This window comes from Eublepharis macularius, chromosome 18, assembly GCF_028583425.1.
Source record: "Eublepharis macularius isolate TG4126 chromosome 18, MPM_Emac_v1.0, whole genome shotgun sequence".
Lineage (NCBI taxonomy): Eukaryota > Metazoa > Chordata > Lepidosauria > Squamata > Eublepharidae > Eublepharis > Eublepharis macularius.
This window is the reverse complement of record NC_072807.1, coordinates 25185497-25202069: the sequence shown is the minus strand read 5'-3', so window position 1 is coordinate 25202069 and position 16573 is coordinate 25185497. Positions and strand designations below refer to the sequence as shown.

General features: G+C 44.5%; 2 protein-coding genes across 3 annotated transcripts in view; both read right to left on the bottom strand.

Moving 5' to 3' along the window:
* Window positions 1–16573, bottom strand: part of LOC129345254 (cell surface hyaluronidase-like) — a 73518-nt gene that overhangs the window by 42282 nt on the left and 14663 nt on the right. Inside the window, exons 9-16 of the mRNA XM_055002295.1 lie at window positions 15224–15429; window positions 12317–12386; window positions 11234–11362; window positions 9830–9915; window positions 8507–8638; window positions 8349–8384; window positions 7939–8091; window positions 4595–4772 (exon numbers count right to left, since the gene is read on the bottom strand). Of these exons, the coding sequence (XP_054858270.1) occupies window positions 4595–4772; window positions 7939–8091; window positions 8349–8384; window positions 8507–8638; window positions 9830–9915; window positions 11234–11362; window positions 12317–12386; window positions 15224–15429 (990 nt within the window). The remainder of the gene's footprint in view (window positions 1–4594; window positions 4773–7938; window positions 8092–8348; window positions 8385–8506; window positions 8639–9829; window positions 9916–11233; window positions 11363–12316; window positions 12387–15223; window positions 15430–16573) is intronic.
* The window catches only part of CEMIP (cell migration inducing hyaluronidase 1), a 127452-nt gene that overhangs the window by 97764 nt on the left and 13115 nt on the right, over window positions 1–16573 (bottom strand). The gene's annotated exons all lie outside the window — the stretch shown is intronic.

Sequence of the window (16573 nt, the reverse complement as noted above, 5' to 3'; positions counted from 1 at the left end):
TGCACTTCAGCCTTACAAATTCTGTAACAAAACCTCTAGGATCAAAATATTTGCATGGGCTAACATGTTTAGCACTCCTGGTTCAGGCGAGCAATTTCATTTTTTATATTGCAATTACGCAAGATGAGACTAGTTTTATTACTTAGCCTTCTAATTCACAAGCAAATTCGAGTCCAAACAATTATCCAGTCACCCAACTGAGTAATGTTTTTTTTTAAATCTCCACTCCACAATTTGCCTTAATATTTTAGCTGCTCCAAACCAGGGCTAACAGATGGTATCTAGCAAAACACTGGACAAACGGGAGAGGGGCCCAGCAAGAAAAAGATCTTTGTGCATGAGCTCCAGGCCTGCCCGATGCCTTCACCTCCTGATGTGATGTCATCATGCTAGCTGCCTTCCTTCCCGGAATCTGTAGGGTGGGAAGGCACCAAGGAAAGGCTTACTTCCCTGACCACCTGCCGGCCTGGAGGTGGCCCAGCCCGGCTCACCCCTTCCCTCCCCTCCCCTCCCCCAGAGACTTGCAGCTGCCGCCAGGGCAAAGGTCATCTACATGCCCAGCTCTAGGAGATTTGAGTTGGGTGAGATGGCGCAAGTCCTTGGGCTGCTGCTATGTGATTTTTTTTAATTGTAACAACCGGAATAATACCAACGGCCTTCCACTCAGTCACCCTCCAGTGAAACATTTTTTATTATTGTAAAGAAAGTATTTGAATGCAACTAATCCTAAAATTATTGCATTGTATTCAGAATATGATGCATAATAAACCTTCACTTATGAATTAATTATTTCAAAGAGACTGCAATAATCGTTGCCATAACGATATTGTAAATATAGGCTGGGAGGAGGAGGAAGAGTACAGCACGAGTCCTTCAAGTTGGAAGAGGAGCAAACGGGTGAGGCAAGGGCAGTGTCACATGGTCCGGGATCACAGCACGGCCCAGGATGAGGTTGTTAGCGAACAGGCAGCCACTGAGGCTCAGTCCCCACTGAGCAACCGAGGGCTGTATGGTGGTGGAAGGAGCAGCTGCCTCGTCCTGTTCCAATAATTCTGCTCCTTCCTGGACTGCGATGCCACCTTCAACACGGGTTGGAAGCTGGGCATGCACCGTTGTGGGCATACAGGGGAGGTGAAGGTGGCGTTGAGGGGTGCCTGGTGGTAGAGCATGGTGGTACAGAGCGTATCACCCCAGGGTAGCCTGATGAGCTTTCCCTGGTGCTGGGGATGAACAGAATCTTGCAATACCTGGTGGGGAAGGGGCAAGCTTAGTAGCAGCCTGGCAGGGCCAGTTAGAGCCCTACTGGTGGGTGTGGAACCAGAGGAAGTCAGGCAGCTCGGGACTGGCCACTAGTGAAGATCGGAGCTTGCTCAGTCTGGAAGTTGCATTGGATGCTGCCAGGATTGCCAGATAACTAGCAGAAAGAGGAACAGCTGCTCCTCCCATACCAGACATTTATATGTCTGGTAGTTTTACTCCCTTTCCCCCCGAAAGTCAAAGAAAATACTGGACTGTCCAGGTGAAAACTGGATACCTAGCAACCTTACGCCAAGTCCATTAGGGGAAAAAAAGTATTAAAATAGATTTCCAGAGGTGACTTTACCTCTGTAAAGTTAATCAAGAGAAGAGAACATTTCATCAGGCAAAACTCTCACATCACAGCTTGTATAAGTACTTGTAGGCTGTTTTGTGTAGACCACTAGGTGTGGCTTTGAATAAACAGTTCTTATCCAGAAAGGATGTATGTGTGTGTGACAACCTAGCCCTACAATTTTTAGGCTATACAGCAAATTATATTTACTTACTGGTATAACAGTAAGTGGAGGACGGTCCTAGCAATGGCTATTAAACACAATGGCTAAGTAGATCCTCCATGTTCAAATGCAATGTGCCTCTGATTATGGGGGGAGGGGGGGACTTGCAACAGTTGAAAGTATTTGGCCAGTATCGTTTGCCTGTAGGCCTTCCACGGGCATCTGGGTGGCCTCTGTGGGAAACAGGATACTGAACAAGATGTTGGTCTGATCGAAAAGGGCTCTTCTTATGGCAAAGTAAAAAACTGAATTAATTCCTCATCCTCTACCTGACCTTATTGGCAGTGTTTATACAAGTAATAAAGAGCGGAGTGTGAGTCACCAGTGGGCATGAGGCCAAAAGAGCTTTTTTCTTCCCCTGAAGGATACAAGCAGCAGAGGGGTGGGTTGACGCACCTATTAAAACATGTATTTCTATTATCAATTGGAAGGTGTTGACCATTTAGCGTGACTATTAGTCAGTCATGAGCTGGAGTTCTAGAACGTTCCGCTAAAAAAAAAAAAAGAGTCAAACCTCAGTCCAAGTTTACTGAGGCTCATAAGTCTCCTCAGCAAGCCAAGCCTATTTCGGAAGTGTTCCCAAGTGGGAGGGTATTCCTAACCCTACCATTTTTCAAGGGATTAGTCAAATTCTGTCTGTACTTGCCAAAACTTTCAAACACGGTCATCTGACAAAGAGCAGCAGAAGTCCCAAATTCATCCGTGAGGGAAAAATGTGCTGAGATGGCAGATTACATGGTGGACAGCACATTATATGTTCTGAGTCATGTTATGTCAGGGGTCTTCAATCTTGTTGATCTTGGAAGTTTGGAGGGCAGGGAATAGGCGCCATCACAAAATGGCTGCCACAAGGGATAATCACAAAATGCCTGCTATGGCATGCTGGTAGGGTTGCCAGGTCCCCTGGGCATGAAAGTGGGGGACGGAGGAGTTGGGGGGCGGGGTTGCACGACAGGAGGATTTGTCTTGTCATCCTGGCAGGGAGGGGGAGACATGAAAAAATGGGCCTAGGACCTCTGCAGCATGCTCTCACGCACGCTGATGCGGAATACTTCCACGTCACACCAGGAATGACATAATTCCCAGCATGAAGCAAAAGTATTCCAAAGTACAAGGGAGCACACTGTGGGATTTCAAGGCCCATTCCTGTACCTCCTCCCTCCTCTGGCCAGGTGAGAAGAGGTGGGCAGGTGGAGGTTGGGAGTGGGGGATCCCCCGCTCAACACCAGGGGGTTGTAATCTACATGCTGGGGCCAATCAGAAAATGTTGGGAGGTTGCAGTCCTTTCTACTATAATGGAGGCAGCTGTTTCTAATGGGTGCTCCCTGCAGGCTCTAATAGTCACTCCTGGACTCTTCTGAAGCACCTGCTGTTCTAATGAAGTGGAAGAAAGCCAAGGTTGGCTCTTTGTTTCGGGGAAGAGATGCTTTGCCAAAGAAGCAAAAAGTAACAGAAAACCCAGTGCAGGTGCCACATTGGGGGTCACTGTGTTAAGTCAACACAACTTACTTTCCAGCATGCTGAACATCCTGTGAATGCCTTTTTATGTTAATGTTACACATTTTGAAAACTCTTGGGAAAGCCATGTTGAAACATATTCCAATTCATAACCTGTCTAAAGACTGAACCATTTGAGTAAACACAGTCATAATTTTTATATGACAAAAAAAATCTGTCAGGCCTTGGATAAATTTCACTGAATCGTCAATTTAAGCACTATTAAAAGCTGGTATTTAGCTTTTAATAGCGCGAACTGTTGTAAATGAATGCTAAAATTATTATCCATTAGATTTTAAAGTTGTGGCACAGCATAATAACCAGGGGAAAGCATGATATAAATATTTTTAAAATAAACACATTTGTAAGACACATCAATAAAAAGGTTGGCTGTTAGTACTTTGGGCAGTTTTCACCAGATTTTCTAGCTGTCTCCATTCCTGATCAGAGCCCATTCAAATGTTTACTGAGTGCAACAACCTAGTGCTGTCACAGGATCCTAATTCTCTGTTTTCACATGGGGAGGTATTAGTTTGAAAACACCCCAAGTGAAAAATCAAAATGTGTTAACTTTTGAGGGACAGGGGAAGAGTTGGAAAACCTGTTTCAAGTTGTCTGTACCAATACTGGGCACAACCTTTATGTGGCAAGGTCTCCACAACCTTGTGAAAGGTCAGCAGCAGCTAGGAATCTCTCTAGACATGCAGCTTTTAAAAGAGTTGGGCTTGGGTTACCTAGACCCAACTTGGGTTCCCGGCAGCCACACAGCAGCTGTGGGGAATGGTGGTTAAAAAAATAAAGGAGAGCCCAAACAGCCTCAGAATGCCTCCACAGGGAGAGGAAGGGCTCCCGCCTCCCCCCACCCCCTAGCTGTTTCCCTGTGTCACAATAGCACGGGAGGAGTTTTCTCTCTGTTTTTACTGCACGTGCATGGAATACTCCATGTGGAGCAGCAAAAGCAAGAGACACCCCCCTTGCTATTTTGGAAAGTGGCTTGAGGGGAGAGGGAGGAGCTCCCCCCCCCCGCCCAATGGAGGCATTTTGAGGCTGTTCTGAGGCCATTTAGTTTCTCCTTTAAATTTTTATTTTATTTTTTAAAAAACCATTCCCTATAGCCACACAGCAGCTGAGGGAATTAACCCTTAACTCCAACAGAATCTGCCTCAGGTATAATTTCTGACACAGAACAGACACACGTTCTAAACTCCCCCAGAATCCACCTCAAGTTTAGTTCCTCACACAGAACAGACACACATTTGGGCGGGGGGAAAGCGCCCACTTACACTTCTCTCCATTCTGACTAGTGACACATTGTTCTTGGGACTCATTTGCCAAGCGTTCTTCATGAAGAAGCCAATGGCGCTTGAGTATCTGTCAGCGGTGGGGGTAAACTTTCTGAAAGTGCATCTTGTCAATCGGACGGGACCGTCATATATCTGGAAGCCACGGATTGGAAAAGTCCTAGGGAAGAAAGAAAACAAAGCATTAATATTCTGTGGGCAGGAAGGGAAAAGTGGCTTTGATTGTTCTATTGAAAGGCCGCAAATACAAGTTACATGCAGCAACGTGTTTTTTAAACTACTAAAATTATTTATTTATTTATTTACTTTCTATTTCTATTTCTGCCCTCCCTGACTAACAGGCTCAGGGCAGATTAGTAAAACTTCTCCGGATATTCACAACACAGTGTCTGATCTGTGATAAGGAAACTGTATCATCCACGACTGTCCGCCATTTTGGATTACTCCAACTTGGCCACTGTTTCTTGGGCTATCAAAATAAGTGGATGCTATTGCTCATAAGGGTGTGATCCTAAGCAACAACACACCCTTCCCAATCCAAAGAAGTCATTGAGCTTAGATGAGTATAACTGTGTACTAAGAATCAGATCAACATAGCCTTCCTCATGAAGGTGGTCTTATTACATATGTAAATAGATCTTGGTAAATAACTATGAACTGCAAGTTTTTGAACTGGATTTACCTAAAGAATGCATTGTAATACATTCTTCCTTTACTGGCCAGTGCTATGCTGTTTCTGACTGCATTTTATGTTGGTCTATTTTAACTGTGATGCCACTCTTAATCACCTTGTTGGAAAACAAAATCATGTTGCCTATGAGGACTGACTAGCTCTTGAATGCCGTGCCCAAAGCATAAGACATATTTTACCTGTTGAGTGGTGCACCATCCCATTCAGGAAATACTGTCATACCATCTATCTTCATTAGGTTTATGAGAAACTCTTCCCTCTTTGGCTGCACTTATTATCTTTTACATGCAACATTTCCATCTTGCCTATGTATTTCTGCATATGGGTTTTCTGTCTTTATTAGCAAGGTTAAGCTGGGAGCAATTTCTTGTTTACTTGGCTTTTAACTTTTTCCAGTCCATTGTTTCTGATGGATCACAAAAACACAATTGCTTACAAGCTAGCACAGAGCCATCTTTAGGATTTTAGGGTTGTCGCACTGCAATACACTATTCCCTGTTATTTGAGCACAATCTATTTCATTGTCTAGGTACAGTTTTTAAAATCTAAAACCGATTCCTGTTGCTGTGGTCAAATGTCATGAATAAACCTTGATTTGTCTGAGACGAAAAAGTGCCAGGAAATCCTTATGCACTTCCTGCCTCTAGGAAAGAGGAGGCTCATTTGATCACAATGGCTTTTCTTATAGTTTTGTTTATTTCTGCTCAAATACGTGCCTGTTCAGCTTTTTTTTTAAAAAAAAATCTTTGTTATTCATTTTTCTGTACTAAATCTTAATTCTGAGTTCCTCTGTTCTCCATTAACATAGGGACACGTACATGTCTTCGACATCTTTTCTTCATTTTTGGCATTTTCCCACCTTCTTATATAGCTTTCTCCCTCCCCTAACCCCCTTTCTGGATATAAGCCATCTTTTTTCTGCAAATGAGCCATCCTGGCTCCCTCAGCTCTCATTAATTCTATAGCAAAAATTTTCTATATGATTATTTACTGTTAGTAGGACAAACATAGTTTCAATTTTTGGGTTCAATCTGTTTGAGAAATGTTCCTTCCCCCTCTCCTATGCTTCTCTTTAAATCACAAGTACTTTGGACTGTTATTGATACCTTGGGCTATTTATCATACAGAAACTTTTTGCTAGAGAACTTGGAACTTGTAGTGAACTTGGGTTCCCCCCCCCCTCCTTCTTTAAATCACAGTCTTTTTTCTTTTAGTTGTAAGAACGACACTTTCGCCAATGGCTTATACAGATTTCTCTCTCTGCTATCCTTCTATTAGGAACCTTCACTGAGTTAGATCCTACCAGATGTTGCATGGGTACAAGGCCTCTTTTGATCCCTGAAAAAGTTGTGCAAAAGGCTGTGGTGCCTACATGAACAAAAACCATCCACTTGAAAGATGAAGAGAGAAGGGAAATCTGGTAGAACCCAACTACATCACCACTTGTGCTAGGAAACCCCAGTATGTCTGGAAACCCTAGGAGACTTGTGAAGATGGCCCAAGCTAGCCCAATCTTGTCAGATCTCGGAAGCTAAGCAGGGCTGGCCCTGGTTAGTAATTGGATGGGAGATCACCAGGGAAGTCTGGGGTTGCTGCACAGAGGCAGGCTACGGCAAACCATCTCTGAACATCTCTTGCCTTGAAAACCCTACAGGGTTTCCATAAGTTGACAGCACCTTACACACACATACTTGGACACAGCATTGTGGCGGGGGGGGGGAGGCAAATCCCACCCACCCTTGTCAACAGACAGTATGGCTTCTAATGTGGTGGTGATGAAGAGAGCAGTCAAGTCATAGCTGACTTATGGCAACCTGTGGTAGGGTTTTCATGGCAAGAGACTAACAGAGGTGGTTTGCCATTGCCTGCCTCTACAACCCTGGTCTTTGTTGGAGGTCTCCCATCCAATTACTAACCAAGGATGGCCCTGCTTAGCTTCTGAGATCTGATGAGATTAGGCTCACCTGGGCTATCCAGGTCAGGGCATGGCTTCCAACAGGCAGTACAATATACAGACCTTCCGTCCATATACAATTGCCAGGAGAAGGCTCACAGGGCCTGACCTAGACCAAGGGTGTTGGGCACCCCAGGCAAACTTTTGTACTCCTGCCCTTCTATTCAACACACACCCATAAACATAATGAAACATCTACCAGCTCATTCCAAGGGTGGCAAGCAGGCTTGAGAATGAAATCCTGCCCTCAAGTCATAGCTGACTTATGGCAACCCCTAGTGGGGTTTTCATGGCAAGACACTAAGAGGAGGTTTGCCATTGCCTGCCTCTGCATAGCAACCCCGGTCCTTACTGGAGGTCTCCCAGTAAATCTCACTGAACATAGCAGAGCTTTTTTCTCAATGGGCATGGTAGACATGTATAGGCAAGCTGGTTCAGTTCCTTCTCTGCCCTGCAGCCTGGACCCCTGAGGTGTCCCGTGGCCCTCTAACTCTGCCCTTCCCAAAGCCCTGGCACCCTAGGTGATAGCCTTGGGTTGCGTAGTGGTTGGGCTAGTCCTGGATGGTCATTTTGCTTGTAACCAGCTGAAAAGCAACCCCCTTTTAAGTGTACTTTTACACTTGTGAGGGGCTCCAATTTATTCCCTCCCTCCCCAAGCTGATTTCAAAGGAAACCACCTACTTGTTCCGGGGCAGTGCCCTGAATTCCCCATTGGCCCCTCTTCCCCAGTAGCTGTTTTGTCCTCCACGGGAGCCGATGTTGTCGCTTTCACCAACGAAGATAGAATGAGTCACCTCTAGGCTGCAACCTTCATCGATGGGGAAAGTTCCATCACTACAATCGTGACAGAAAAATTAAGGCCGTAAATACGAAGCCCAGTTCAAAGCCAGTCTACTAGCACTGGACCTGAATCAGGCCTAACAGAAGGTTACAGAAAATGGCAGCCAAACTGCTTAAGGGACTGGATGAATGTTGGATGCTGACCTCAAGCAGTGTAAGAAGAATGACTGGGGATAGAAAAAGGAGGTACCAGAAACACTGCTCTGTTAGTATTTCCTAAAAATATCCCCTATTCCGGGAGAACAACTTACCTAGCCAGTGTAAGTCCAATTCCATTGTCTGAGAAACTAGGAAGGAAGGAACATGGGTAAGTCACAGAGGAACACGTGATGCTACTTTTTCCTTCGGAGCTATTTAAGATCACCCCAAACAAAAAGGACAAAAAAACTCTGGAAGTTCAGTCACCTACCCACAGTTACGGAAAACAATGTCGCCTCCCCGGGCCCAGGCCCCGTGGTCATTATTTTTAAAAGCAACAAGGCCATCTATGACAGCAGGAACCCGTGGCTTTTCAGCGTCGGCATCTTGGTGTGGGCGGAACCTGGAGAAAAGGACGGAGTTAATAACCACGACCTCAGTGGAATGGGAAATAAACTTAGATACAGGGGCCCCCGTCAATCAGAGCTAACTATTCTTTCAGCATACTGAGCTGAAATGAAGCCACGGCATTTGTATTTTTGGCCACATAAATGAGGCTGGAACACGATCAACAATGCAAACTCAGTTTATATTACCGCACATTGTACAGCAGGGCTAAAAATAGCCAAAAGCTGGAATACAGTAGAAACCTCCATTCCAGTTTAAGCCCGAAGGAATGGGAGTTGTTCATCGCTCTGGAAGTCCCAGGAAACCCTCTCTGCAGCTTAGCCTGCCTCCTCTTCTTGCTTCCCTGACTTTGGGACCCTATGCCATGCCTCTCTCTTCCCCAAATGCTCCAAATCCCAGGCTGGTTCCCAAATGCATGGACATAACTGGATTGCTCAACATCCAACTGGGAACAGACAGCATGACCTGATTCCACAGTAAAGCAGAGCTAATGGTTTGATCGGCAAGTCTCATCTCTATCAATCTGACCTTCAACAGCTTGTTTGCACTGGAAAGTCATCCCTTGATGTTACCAAGTTATCAAGTGATAGTAATTCATGCATCAGCCCAAGCCCCACCTTTTCATGGGACCAAAATCCCATCTTGGGGGTAAGCAGAAAAAAAGGGGTGCGTTTATGTTATGAGGACCGAGCTTGATTCACAGCGGCTGACCTCAGTGGGGACTGGGAACAGGTTTAGACCCCTTCAGATGGTGTACCCTAACTACATCTCTTTACTCTATAGCAGCCAATGGTTTCCATCCACATATGGGGCCAAATAAAGCTTTGCACTTTGCAATGAGTCTAAAAGCTCCCTTCCTTCCCATGGTTTCAGGTAGCAAAACACTTTCAGACATCCTACAGTGAATGTGCAATGTCTGTGTGCAGACTGTGTGCAGACTAGATGTCTCTGTGTGGACTGTGCAGAGATGCAATGTACGCCCAAAGGGCCACTGCAAATCACGATGCAGCGTTCTTCCACAGGCAACCTGCTCGTGAGGAGGAATGGCCATTTTGCTAGTTAACGGGCTTTTGCTCCCATCCCAAATATGGAGGCAAGAGTGTGAAACGGCCTGGAAACCCCCCAAAGCAATAATGTTACATTAAACAAGCAGCAAAATTGGCGGCGTGACATGCTGTTTACACACCTGGCATTATCCACTGTTAGATACTCTCTCGGATTTGCAGCACTGGCTTTTGTCGTCTTGACTCCTTTGCCAATAAACAAGCCAGCCTGGAAAGGGGGGGAAAATCCACCATCTGAGTTCAATTATTTTTAAACAAGCAAAACTGTACCGTACTTGGTAAAGAAGAGCTGAAGTCTCTGCAAGAGGCGTCTTAAGTACAGGCACTCAGTGGCACTGCTAACTGGAGGCATACGACAGGCTTTTGGAATGGATCCTCACCCCAGGCATCCCCAAAGATGATGCACAGACCTGTGCGCACACATTCCCCTTTGGGGCTGGGAGCAGATCTCAAGAAAGCAAGCTCTGTCCTGAGTAATGTGCAAGATTAAAAAAACAAACTCATTTGTTGGGGAGGATTAATGTCCTGAGTAATGTGCAAGATTAAAAAAACAAACTCATTTGTGTACACACACCAAAAATGACAAACAAAGTACTTAAAGATTGTGACTAAATCTATATTATAATCTGCTCAAGGGCCATGCAGCTTCTGGCAGCGACTGGCTGAATTGCTCTGATGTCAGAGAGGGGCGGGGCAGACAAAAACCATCACTAGCTGAAAACATGAAGCTGCCTTGAATGAGACCATGGTCATCATCATCTACTCAGACTGGCAGGGGCTCTCCAGGGTCTCAGGCAGAGGTCTTTCCCATCACCAGCTACCTGGTCATTTCAACTGGAGATGCCGGGGATTGAACCTGGGACCTTCTACAGGCAAAGCTGATGCTCCACCATTGAGCCACAGCCCTTCCCCTGGAATGCTTAGACCCTAGAAAGTGGCAAAAGCATGAGCCTAAGAAATTCCTTCCCCTTAAAGTCTGCGTAGCACTCACTTCGCTTTCTTTCAGGAGCCAGTCAAAACATTTCTCTTTACCCAGACTGTTAATTCAGAGCTTCTTTTCCATTGTTTCATGTTCTGTTCTCAGCTGGAGGACTGTTTTATCAGTATCATTTCAGACTGTTCTCTTTGCTTTATGTGATTTTATGCCCTAGCTTATGTTAATTGGCATGGCCTGTTTTTTAGATTGACATATTTTTATGGATTTCATTTTATTAATTTATTCATTTGGCTCGGCTGTTCTATTAACTTGTTTTATTGTGCGATTTGTTTCAGCAACTTGTTTTATTGTTCTTGCTGGGAACCGACTTGAGCAGATCTGGAGGCAGCATAATTTTCATAATTAAAGAAATAAGAAAGTAGGAGCACAGAGGAAAGCAGAACTTGGGAAGATCATCCAGAAACGTGAAGGGTGGAGAAGGAAAAAGGCAGAAGCCAAAGAGAATGGAAACGCTTCACATATTCTTGTGGAATAACCAAGCCAGAATTTCAGCCTCAGACCCGGCACTCACAGAAAGTATCTTACATACCTTGAAGTTGGAGTGGACTCTGTTGTTGTAGAACGTCCCCAAAGGAGTCAATTCGGACTGCCCTATTGGATACTGCCCCTCAGACTGCCCAGTAGGAACCCGGTGGAAGATATACCACATCCCAACATCCTAGAAATAGACCGAAAAACCCCTCAACAGACTGCGTGGAAGAATTCTCAGATTCTGTTTAGATTGCATTCTGCTCACTGATGTCAACAAACATTATCGAATTCAACTTCAAGGGCAACTGGGAGTGGGGGACCCAAACTACTGTACATATCTGGATAAACGGTGGTGTTATTTTGCAAAAGTGTCCCAAAGTATTCTGAACTGCTGCCTCCACTGCAAACTTTAAATCTGTTTAAATCTGTTGTGGATGCCTCAAAGGAACACGGGAATTGTGATTTTGGGTTTGTACAACTTGGAAGTCACCAGTTATTGAGGGCAGCCTGCCAGGGGCTTATTGATTCCCCCTTCTGCTTCTTAGGAGAAGAATGAAAAGGCTGCCAAGGCCCAAGCAGTCCAGAAAATATGAAGAGTGCCTTGAGCTGATCCACAAGTTTGCAGACACAAAGTCGGGGATTTCCTAATAGCAAATTTGGGCCTCCTTACATGCCAGTGTACGCCAGACCTCTTCCTGAGGACATTATTATTTTTTAGCTTTGACTTATGAATTTAAGGAATAATGATGCAGGCAGTCAACCCAACAGCTCTGTGAAGAACTGTCCAGAGTTTGGGGCAAAGGCACCAGCACGTATGTGGCATTTATTTTTTAAATATTTTTGTTTGTTTTAAAGTTAAATACAGAGATGGCTTCATTTAAGAGCATTGTGTTTTCAATTTACTTGTTCTTAAGCCCTTCCCCTGACACACACAAACAACATTTCTGGAAACAGGCCTGTGGCAAATTCTTCTCACACAAAACTACAACACCCAAAATCCCATAGGGAAAGCAGGAAGTGGAACCATCTTTGAAAACTATTTTTAAGTCTTTATATGTAGCTTTGCCTGCTGTGTATTCCAGGCTTCCTTAAAATCTAGGCCAAAGTCAGCCTAAGGTTTTCACAACTCAAGCCAGTTTACCTGAGCACCAGCTGCTGCGTTCTCTATCAGATGATTGTTCGGGTTAGCAATCCAAAAGGAGCTGACGGCCCTGAAAAATAAAAGAGATCTGAAAATCACTGAACAGGAAGAAATGAAACATTTCATAGCATTGCACCATTTGGAGTTTAGCCATGATGCCATCTTTAAATTTAAAGTCCCATCCAGGTGGGAAAATAAATGCCGTAAGTGATGTCACAGAGCTGGACACAGGCCATGTAGTAAATTATAATAAGCACAAAAATTTGAACCCAATTTGCTGGGGAGGGGATGTGGCTCAGTGGTAGAGTGCCTGCTTTGCATCCAGAAGGTCCCAGGTTCAGTCCCCTGCATCTCCAGCTAAAGGGATTAGGAACTAGAATGATGTGAAAGGACCTCTACCTAAGATCCTGTGGAGCGGCTGCCAGTCACAGTAGACGATACCGAGCTTGACCGACCAAGAATCTGACTCAATACAAGGCAGTTCCAGGGGTTCATGCACTGGGATAGTTGATGGCATTCAAGAGGGCAAACTGAGATATCAACTGGCCCAAGGTCACCCAGCAAATTCCTTGCCAAATTGAGGAAGGGGTGAGTTGGGAGTCCAGCACTCCAACCACTGCATGACACGGGCTTCTGGTTAAAATTGGAGATGCCAAAAACACGGAACTTTCCATGCGCAAAACATGTGTCCTGTCTATGGTCCCCTTCCTAGCAATCCATCAGTCTTTTCAGTCCTACAATACTCTAGCAAAGTGGAAAATGAGGCATGGAGAACCATAGTTAATATCAGTGCCCACGTATCCATGAAGGGATATCCAGAGAGGGAATGGGACAAATCCCCGTTTGCAAACCATGGTCCGTAGGGAGCCAAAGTTACACCGTTGTTGGAACACAGGTTTACATTAGACTGACTGCCCCCAGTCCAAGGTTCCTTTTCTTGCTGAAAATATAAAGCCATCTAAAGAGTAGTACAAAAAACAGCTTCCAAATCACTGCAGTTACATTCTGTGACCAAGCAAAGATGGTTACAGGCCCCACATAAAATCTGGTTATAGATTATATATTTCAACTTGAAGAATAAGCTCAAAGCCCCTAATGCTGCAAACAGATAAAAAACAATAAAGACATTTGTTTATTTATCACTGCCTGCTGAATAAAATTTATCTGAAAGTACTTGGCATGACTACTGACTCTCCTTTATAGACAGTGGAGTGGTATCTGAAGTCTACATATAGTATCAGAATTTCCATGCACGTTCTCAGACACGTTTATGGCTGACACCACAAACATGACAAATTAATCAATCCTCTCCGTTATCAAAGCACTGGAAACCCTCGGGCAGCCATGTTCAAACTACGTACTTGCAGCAAGAGAATCATTAGCTTGCCCTAAGACATAATATTAATTAAAAAAACTACTGTGAACCCAAATGACCCACCCTCAGGGTGAGGTTTGTTCGATTTCTGCTGAAACTACAGTGGCAACCTTACTTGCTTCTGGTGCCTAGATCAGGGAGGGGCTTTAACAAGTGTGGATCCTTCTCTTACGCACTCTGGCAAATGGGAGAAGATTGCCTCCAAGTCTGAAGTCAGGCTTTTATTTGTAAGCTACCCAAGACCCTACCACAGAGTATTTGGAATCTGCTGTACAAGACCTTATTTGTCAAATTTCCCCATTTAGATAACAACAACAACAACCTTCAATTTATATACCGCACTTCAGGACAACTTAATGCCCACTCAGAGCGGTTTACAAAGTATGTCATTATTATCCCCACAACAAAACACCCTGTGAGGTGGGTGGGGCTGAGAGAGCTCCAGAGAGCTGTGACTAGCCCAAGGTCACCCAGCTGGCTTCAAGTGGAAGAGTGGGGAATCAAACCTGGCTCTCCAGATTAGAGTCCCGTGCTCTTAACCACTACACCAAACTTTATTTAATACAAAATAAAAAATGATGCTTCTTTTTTCTTCTTCTATTAATCTGAAAAGAAAAATGCACACTCATTCACATCTACAAATTCTGTATTACAATTATGTTTTTAGGAACAGGAAGCCATTACAAAAATTTATTTCAACTACTGATATTCTGCCTTATTTCTGCTGTCTCAAGGTGGCTAACAGAACAGCAAATGTTGAAACCAATAACAATTTAAAACAGTTAAAAGCCAGTACGCAGAGATAAACACAGTCAAAACAGAGTTTACATCCTCTACGAAATAACGAACTGCATTTAATTCAATAAAGAAAATCCTGCTGTCTCCCAGTTTGAACCTCTGCTCAAATACCTTTGAACCTACTGAGTGCATGACGGGAAATGAAACTCTTGTACTTTCCTTTAGCACTGCTGTGACATCACAGAATTCTGTAAGTAGCAGAACATGTGACCGGGCCACAGTGGATAACATCACATGGATCAGAGCAGGCTGGCTCCGTCAATGAGCTTTTCTTCCCTAACAGGACGAGGTATGATTAAACTTATAATTCATGCATACACTTTATATTCAAATAGTTAACGAAAGAATATACGTAAAGAACCCTGGGGTTCAATCCAACTCCAAACCAGGAACATTTCAAGCTCCATATTAATGAGGAACCTGGGAGCAATTTATAGGAAGCTGCTATGTATATGAACTGAAAAGCGGTTACCAGCAAGGGTTCCACGCAGGCACAGTTTTGTTCCAAGCATTCTTAATCAGCGTGCTGGCCTTATGTGTGCGGCTGGCAATTGCTCACCAACATAGTTTTCTTCCCTAGCGTGCAAATTCCATGCACATAAATCCATGTGCCAGCCATGAACCATTTCCATGAGATGTGGGTTGAACAAATGAAATCCACAAACCTGCAATCTTGTCAGAAAAGACACATGCAAGAATTTTTATTCCATTTCCAGATCTGCCGTGATACTTACATGCAGTCTGTGCTGGGTATGGGAATGTAATCCCCATAGACATTACTGCGTATCGCAAGGCACATGGCTTCGTTGCGGTCTGTGGGCAAGATCGTGCCAGCCTTGGTAAGGAGAGCCAGGTTGTGATAAAAGGTGTTTCGCTGCTCAGTCCCATCTTCCAGGAAAAAACAGTGCCCCAGGGTATCATAGCCAATGGTATCTTTCACCTGAACCAATTGCACACGCACACACACAAAAAGAATGGGGATAGATATTAACACAGAAATATTGCTTTTTCCAGTGATGAGATACCCTACAGTAGGCTTTTCCTTCTCGGGAATATTCCAGGTCCCTTACCTGAATTTTTAGCTTTTTAAAAAAATTAAACATCTTCAGTCCTTTTCTATTTACAAAGCAAACCATGCAGATATTATTCCGCCCAACTGCTTAGTAAAGTCACTTCCAGTTTTCTGGCAAACACATTATAGCATTCATCCCGTCTTATCTCCACAATGCTCTTATGTGGTAGGCATTTTGTGTTTGGCTCCACTCACCTAGCCACCATTTTGTGACTGGCTCCACCTACTGAGCTGCCATTTTGTGCCTGATAACTTTTGAAAAAAATTTAAATAGCTCCCAGGACCCAGAAGCATAAGATTTCCACTTCCCTGGGCTAAACAAAAAGATGGCAATTGGTCCAGAGTTACCTAATATGACATATGGCTGAGCAGGGAATTGAAGCTAGGCCTTTTAGATCAAGAGTCAAATATTCAATCCTCTATAAGCTGCAGAGCCTCTATGGATCACACTGAAGGTGAGAAAAGGTTGATGCTAGACCAAGGGACAGTAGGGTTGCTAGGGGCCCAAGCAGGGGAGCTGGGGTCAACGAGGTACTGACCTCTCGGTTCCCGTGCTCCCCCATTGCGCCAGAAAATGATATCATTTTCTTGTGCAGCAGAGGGGTCGTGGGGTGCGCTGAAGCCCAGTTCAGTAAAAAATCACCTGTTCGGAGGTAGTTTTACTGAATTCAGCTTCAGCATGCCCCACAGCAACTCCATCACCAGTGCCCACGCACGTGCTTCTTCCCCCCTCCTACCGGCCAGGTGAGCAGGGCCATGAAGCAGCAGGTGGGGGGGGGGGCAGGGGGATGGTAACCCCAAGGGACAACCATTTAGGGATGTTTGCTGCAACATGGGGAAACTTTATACACTGGAGAGGGGGTTCTGAGCCAAACTAGAAAAGGCCCATTCTGTTTCCATCACCATCAACGTTTAAATCAATTTATATCAATTTTCATGTCTTCACCCACACATGTATTTTTATGTACAGACCCCATTTCTGACAATTACCGAGTTAATTTTTTTCTAATTC